Source organism: Dipteris shenzhenensis, chromosome 9 (genome assembly GCF_047967505.1).
Source record: "Dipteris shenzhenensis isolate YYH24624 ecotype China chromosome 9, Dip_SZ_1.0, whole genome shotgun sequence".
Lineage (NCBI taxonomy): Eukaryota > Viridiplantae > Streptophyta > Polypodiopsida > Gleicheniales > Dipteridaceae > Dipteris > Dipteris shenzhenensis.
Window position 1 is genome coordinate 21,975,025 of NC_141604.1, and position 7,500 is coordinate 21,982,524.

Below are 7,500 nucleotides of genomic sequence, written 5' to 3' on the forward strand. Positions count from 1 at the left end.
TTTGTGAACCCTATGTTTTAGCTTTGCAAGTCAAAAGTGATGTGTTAGGCTTTCACAAGGGTTGAGTGCCAATCAATAGCAATGGGCATTGTAAATTTGAGAGAGATTCCTTTAAGTGTGGTGAAGAAAAAGAGAGAGATCAAAGTCCTCTAGAGACCTTGAGGATCTATGGGATTTGTGTCCACTATCAAATGATACTGGTCTATTATATCCAAAAAACTGAGTAGACTTTATATATTGCTCAGTGGCTCGTTACGTCCAAAAATCTATATCGATGGTTATGCGATGTTGCAAGCATGTATTGAGCTAATTGTTGAACCTTGTCGAGGACTTTGTTGCGATGTCCTGGGATTTCCTTTATGTAGGCGCCTAGCTACTGGGTTGGCATCCCCATGAGGGTTTTTAGGCTGGCGTCATACTTTTTTTTCGAAACAAGAAATATAATGAGGTAGGGAAGAAATCAAAATATAAAACAGCCTTGAGAGAATCTCCAAAAGGCTATGGTGTACATAAAGCGATTGTCTCTGTCTTGCCAAAGTACGCAAGTATTTGAGTATTTTCTTCTTCTTTTTATTATTTTTTAAATATTTTAAAACAAAGCGCCAGATATATTAGAGGGGTATTTTCTTCTTTAGCAATCTCTGGGCAGCTCTATGGTGCCAAACATAATGTGGATGGAGTATTAGGATATATATACACACATATGTTCAAAGGAAAGGCACGAAGAATAATGGCATTATGATATATATATATACACATATGTTCAAAGGAAAGGCATGAAGAATAATGGCAGAGTCCCTAGGAAGTCGGATTTGCATAAAATGGGCCACAAAACTAGCCAAAGAAGGGATAGATGCCTTCTTTACTTGGCCAGCACTAGAGAGTTTTATGAAACTCTCAAATCCTACGAAGCCATGTGGCACATTCTAAGCCGTTAGATCAAGCCTATTATTAGCTACTTTCAATATACTTAGCAGCTGCTGGCCAAGCATTCTAGTTTTTTTAAACATTTATGAATGTATGGGGGGACATACTAGCAATGTGTAAGGTAGTCTAAAACGGACTAGGCAATGAACTTGAAGCATGTGAATGGAGATGTTGGTAAGAGGACTTCCCCACGCAAGCTAGCAGGGCTATGCCAACCCCACTAGCAGCAGGATTCCACGTCCCCATTGTTGCTAGCAATGCTGGAGATCAGTTTTTCTGGCATTGGACTGCTGGCCCAGCAAGGGTGTTTGCAGGGATGCTGGTTCAGCGGTCCAATGCCCAAAGACTCTGATTGGCCCATCTCCTTCCATCCTCCATGCCATTTGCTGAAACAGTCTGCATGATGTAACACTCATTGCAGAAGCAGATTTGGCCTCCTATGTGGGGACGGGACCTCCTCGAATGCTGAACCAACAACCTTCGCGGGGAGGCCCTCTAAGGGTGGTACAAGCTTGTGGGAGGGAAGAGGGGAGAGGAGAGAAATTTGCAAAATGGCCCCAACTAGGGTTTAAGGTCTGAGTGTGTGTGTGAGAGGACTGTGTATGGTGCTGCATTTCCTGTGTGTGAGTGAGAGAGTGTTTGTAAACAAAGCTGTGTAGGGTTTTAGCTTGTGAGCTTGAGCAGCTTCTTCTTCTTCTTCATCTTCATCTTCCTTGAACAAAACAAAAGATGAAAGGCATTCTGGAGCTCCAATGAAAGATGGAACTCCATCACCATCGCCATAGCCACACCTCCGACCTTCCTCTTCCTCCTCCCTTAGCTTCTTCCATGCCTTCCTCCTCTCCTCCCCCCCCCCCCTCCGCTTGCTCCTCTTGCGGTCGCCTCAGTCCCTCCCTCACCCTCCACCGTTTGAAGCTTGGCTCCGCCTTTCGTCGCCATTGTAGCTCCTGTGTTCTCTTCCACCATAAGGGCATGTACTGCGCTCAGTGCTTTCACGTCTACCGTGACTCCACCCAGCTCGGAGATCCGGCTCTCTGGCTCACCTGCTCCAAGTGCCAGCGCTTGAGTCACCTCGAATGTGCTCTCAGTCGTGGCCTGCGCGCGGACTCCTCTTGCTTCACCTGCCAGGTGTGTTGCAATCCCACCCCCCCGAAGGAAGCTGCAACTACTAAGCTCAACGAAGGCTTGCATCCCAGCGCCTCGGCCGACAGCACAGGGCCGCCGTGCACGGACTTGCCAAACCTCTTGCTTCCTGGTCAGGAGATCCTTCCAACCAACGGTGATTTTGTTAAAGGCAGCTCCTTTATCCCTGATTCCGCAGTCACCGTTCCCGGGGATGCCTTGGTTTGCAGCTCGTCCGCACTTGGTGGAGTTTGCCCAAAGCCGTCTGCCTTTGATCAAGAGGCCTTGGCTGCTGCGAACATTGTCGCTGCGCTAGCAGCGAACGAGGCTAAGGACGCCAAGGCCAAAGCCAGAAGTATGGCTGCCGCTGCGGTGAAGGCCACAGCTCGAGCTAAATCTGCTCTCGATGCCGCGTATCGGGCTGGACGCGAGGAAGCCAGGTTCAGAGTGGAAGCGTCGAAAAACTTCCCGGGACTGGCCGCAGTTCCGCCCGTTGGACAGGCTATGGGCGCAATGCAAAGTATGGGATTGAACATATCCGACAAACGGAAGCTGGAAATGGTGGCGGGCAGTGATAATTACTCTCCTCAGGTGATGCGGGTACCTTCTAGCGAGGAAGAGTTGGCGAGGAACCGCATTAATGTTTCTGGTGTCCCCAGAAGTCCTAGAACCGCTGTTCCCAGCCACAAAAGGAGGGCGCTGTCGGCCATTGCTGCTGCTGAAGCAACTCGTGCGAATTCCGGTGTGGCTTTTCATCAAGAAGCGGCCCTTGTTGAGCAGCAGCGACAAAGGCTCCAGATGGGGGATTCTACGGGAACTGGACATGATGGATCCTTCATTTCTGGTCCAAAAGTTACTAATCAAGTACAGGAACATGGTTTGCATGCAGGTCCTTTTGCTAGCTCTGAGGGTCTTGTAGTGAGTGCTTCTCCAGCAAACATATTAGAGGGTGAAACCCTTTTGGGGACTCCTAAGTCCAGTGCGTTGGCATTACGAACTATTTCTATGGTTGGTACTGATGTTGTTGGGCATGCTCCTCCTTCCATGTTCTTGCCAGGAAGGGAATTGCACGAAACAACTGAAGTTCCTGTTTCAGGGAATGACTTGGTGGTCCTTCAGGAAGGAGTTTTGAGAGCAGATTGCGCGGAGCCTGTGCTGTCTCCAACTATTGGCAGTCCTATCACTGATACGCATGAAGTTGTCCAAAAGTTGACTAATCAACCTGAACTGGAAAATTTGCCTCCAAGAACAGGTGAAACGGAAACCGATGATTGTATGGATCTAGGGGCCTTGTTACCTCAAGAGAGTGAGGGAGAAGCAAGGATTCCAAGTGGATTTGTTGGAGGTGAAGGGGACCTGGCTCCTTCTGGGATTGCTTTAGACAGTGCTGTAGACAATGAGAAGACAAGACACTGCGCCACTGGAAGTGTGGCTACAGGGAACTCAGAGGAAAATGCAGGTTTTGGAGCGGTCAACCATCAGCTTAGTTTTTCATCAGTAATGACTTCGTGCTCAGAACAGCAAAACGTTACACTAGTTGCAGGTGAGCAAGGTATCTTTGATGAAAGCTGTTTTTTTGCTACGAAAGCTTTCATGCAGAAGAATCAGAGACCAATTGTACTTCATATGCCAGTGTCTAACCATGGTGAAAAGCCCTTACAGTATAGTATGGCTAAGGCATCTGTAAGTGCAACCTGCTCGGTCCCTTTACAGTCAACAGCTTTGACGGGTGTTCCAACTGGCCAGCATTCTTGATTCGTGTGTGCTGTCTCTGCAGCACTGCTGTTGATTCTGCTGTTGCAAATGCATCTTCAATGTGAGAAATATGTTGATTATGCTTGCCTTGTGGATGGGCTAGTCCTGTAAGCTGGGTGGAAATTTCATCTGATAGTGAACGTTAAGACAGATGTGAAGAAAGGGACTTATCATAAGCAGGGAGAGAAACTAATTTATATGATCCGGGGTATATTTTTATGATGAATTGACCTCATACTTGAATGGTACAGGGAGAGGCCAGTTTTTCCATTCATACTGCCGGCAAGTTTGACCCCTTGATTTTCAGGAATACTTTGAATGAAATTTCAGAATGTCACATTGAAACTGTGCGGAAGACTTGTCATAAGGCTTAAAGTTATCTACATTGTTACACTCTCTAAATGATGTTTGTACCATCCGTAATTGGGCATGCAAGGGCCATGTAGTTCGTGAAGCCTTCTGGATCCCTGTACTAATGTACGGATGTACAAGACTTTCTGATTCAAGCTTCACAAGCCCTCAAGTGCCCTTGATACTTCTTTACTCAACTCTGGCATTAAGTGCAGAAATGATGAAGGTTTTTTGTTACACTGAGGTTTCTTTTGCATGCAATTAGTCAATGTAATTTTAACTGTTGTGGTGCGAGGCTTTTGTCTTGTGAATCTTATTTATTTGGTTTGTATTGCAAATTTATAGATCGTCAAGGGAGGGCCTAGCTAGAATGTGTGTGTGTGTGTGTGTTTGAGAGAGAGAGAGAGAGAGAGAGAGAGAGAGAGAGCTCATTCACCTGGACTTTAATCGCTTAGAGAGAGAGAGAGAGAGAGAGCTCATTCACCTGGACTTAATCGCTTCTTTGTGTCGAATCCACTTTTGGACTGGATTGAAGGTCTTTCAACTGGATGCCAGAGCATTGACTGGCTTTTGAGGTACTTCCATGACGATTATTGGCCTGCTCTCTTTTCTGGCCGCGGCTCCACATCTTCAGTGAACTTTTCTAACTCTCAAATGTTTTCCTTGAGCTCCAAATTTTCCTTAGGCAGTTATACAAGTCCTGGACAGAGAGAGAATTTTTCATACTGAGCATGGACAGCAGCAAGATAAGTTGATGTCGGGTACTAGCAGAGATCTTCCAGCTAGTAGCTCTTCACCTAGTTCTGTCTAGATCGCCATCTAAGCTCCACTGTGGGAGTGCACGGGTGGATGGAGCCATCATTTGTACTACATCAGTATTGAAAGGAAATTTTGTTCATCTCCAGTTTGTTGTGTCCTCTCTTCTTTGTTCAGTTTCTGTTCCGTTGCGCTGTGTAATTTAACACTAGCTACACATTATTTCACCAAATGGGTGGAGGGTTGAGCCACAAGGAAACGTGATGTGCGGTCCACAACTAAGTTTTTATCTGAACAAGTAATCACACGTTTTGGGTGTCCCTTGGAACTTGTTAGCGATCGATGAACTCATTTCCTCAATGAAACAATAGTGATCCGAATCATGATCATACATAGGAAATCTACACTGTATTATCCTAGAGCAAATAGCCTAGTCAAAAGCTCAAACAAAACGTGCTGTACAATTATAACATGTACAATTGAAGCTCAAGAGCCATCAGAAGTAGCTGCCACCCTGCCTTCTCGATCTTCTAGGAAGCGCATGCCAGCTCCAGCATAGGGAGAATACAGAGTCATTAGGAGATTGGCACACTCTCCACTCAGCGAGGCTTGGTTCCAAAAACTGAACAACGACTGCACCATCTTTTGCAAATACGTGTATGAGGGTCATGATTATACCCTCTATTACACAATGCGGCTGCATACCAAGTGTTAAAAAATCTAGCAGTCCAAGCATCCTTGGTGATGACAAGTCTCAAGCCGACTACCTTGCGACCTTAACATGAAGTTGCTCGAGGAGTTCATAGGCACTTACAATTCAAATTCACAGGCCTGCGTACTCCAAGATGCAATAGGGACCCCCCACTTTCACCACCTCAATGTGGATGCAATGTGCAGTGCCTTGGCCTACCAGTACTTGCAGAAAAATATATGCACAAGAAGCTTCTGAGGCACTTCCATGACGATTATTGGCTTGCTCTCTTTTCTGGCTGAGGCTCCTCATATTCAGTGCACTTTTCTAACTCTCAAATGTTTCCCTTGAGCTTCAAATTTTCCTTGGGCAGTTACAACAGTCTCAGACAAGTCCTGGACAGAGAATTTTTCATACTGAGCATGGTCAGCAGCAAGATCAGTTGATGTCGGGGTATACAGGATAGATATACATACTGCAGCAAGACGAATCTATGTTGGGAGGATAGAGGTAGACATCACAATAGGGTCGAACTTGAGACAAAACTATGCAGGAGCTTCCAGTAGAAGCATGAACAGTAGTCTTCAGTTTTGATAAGTCACCACTAGCTTCCATTGAGTCAGCTTGCACTAGGCTTGAAGTTTCCAGCAGCGGCAGACTGCAGTATCAGTCAGCCCAAACTGGGCTGAGTCCTCAGTGATCCTCCAACAGGACTCCAACAGAATGCAGATATCGATTTTGGCTGAGCGTAAACAGGCACTCTTGGGATACAACCTCACTCAGCTGGATATACAAAGCCTTCAAAAAGACACCACAAATAGTGTCAAAGAAACAGCAGGCTGGGACTTTAGTTGAAAGAAGTGCTTGCAATCAAGCTCATCTCAGTCAAACCCTCTTTTTCTTTTGCTTCGTTTTTGCAGTAAAAGCAAACTCAAAAGGGCAGGTGCAAAGCATTTGAGGTCCCAATGAGCAGCAGCATAGCCCTAAAGCTCATGGAAGGTGTTTGATAGCTAGCTTATGGAGGAACTCAGGTGAAGCAAGTCAATGTCGCTTGCTCAACATCTAAAAGCAAGAGGGTTTGAATGAGAAGGCCCTCCAAAAAGACAATTGCAGTATGCTCGCAAGGCATTTAGACCTTCTATGCACTCTAGGGTCAAGTTAACTGAACCTATTTTTAGAGAGGGGACCTTGGGTTTAGCGCCCCTCAAGACATGGATGGTGATGTAGTGGACGGGCTTTCTACATAAAGGCATAAAGGAAATTTGGTTGGGGGTGCTTTTATTCCCTTTTTCTTGACCACCTTCTATGGCAAAATTGTGGTCAAGAAAAAGGGGAAAAAAAACTCCCCCAACCAAATATCCTTTTTTCGAAGAAGATTTTTTAGTTAAAACCAAAAATTGGGCATTATCTAGCATCCAAAAGAGAGAATTTTGAGGACCATATTTTTTTGCCTTGGACTCAAACTTCGCAAGAGGAAATTGCGTCCAATGGATGAAATACAAGAAAAGTGGGTCACTGGAAACGTCAAGTGAGAGCTTGTAGGAGTGTTTTAGAACTCATGTCTATCCATGATGAACACTCTAGTGCTATGGGTGAATTGTTTATGAAAAAAATGTTGGAGTATGTTATACAACATCCAAAATTCAAAAGTCTAAAATCAGAGACAATATCTGAGTCAATGAAAAGTTGTTGAGCATTTCAATGCAACTAGTGCACAGGGAGTCTGTGATACTACAAGGATAAGTACAAGGGCATATCGGCTTAGATCTAAGAGCTTTAAAAAAGCATGTCTTTCTATGGGAACAAAAGTTAAAGCCCCGCTTCTTAAACCGAATGATGTCGATAAGGCTAGTCATGGACTTAATTTGGACGTACATGATTTGAAAACATCTAAATCA

The 7,500-nt window shown here is 45.2% G+C and overlaps 1 protein-coding gene across 1 annotated transcript; it reads left to right on the forward strand.

Annotated features, from left to right (window-relative positions):
- The first annotated feature begins 1,477 nt into the window (after nucleotides 1–1,477).
- LOC147898369 (uncharacterized) lies at nucleotides 1,478–4,394 on the forward strand. Its single transcript, XM_087379870.1, has one exon. It carries the CDS (start codon nucleotides 1,687–1,689, stop codon nucleotides 3,802–3,804), a length of 2,118 nt encoding a protein of 705 aa, XP_087235996.1. The 5' UTR covers nucleotides 1,478–1,686; the 3' UTR covers nucleotides 3,805–4,394.
- Nucleotides 4,395–7,500: the final 3,106 nt, after the last annotated feature.

Bases quoted from the DNA above. Each gene is read 5' to 3' on its own strand.
- LOC147898369 (XM_087379870.1), top strand. From the start codon at position 1,687: ATGGAACTCCATCACCATCGCCATAGCCACACCTCCGACCTTCCTCTT.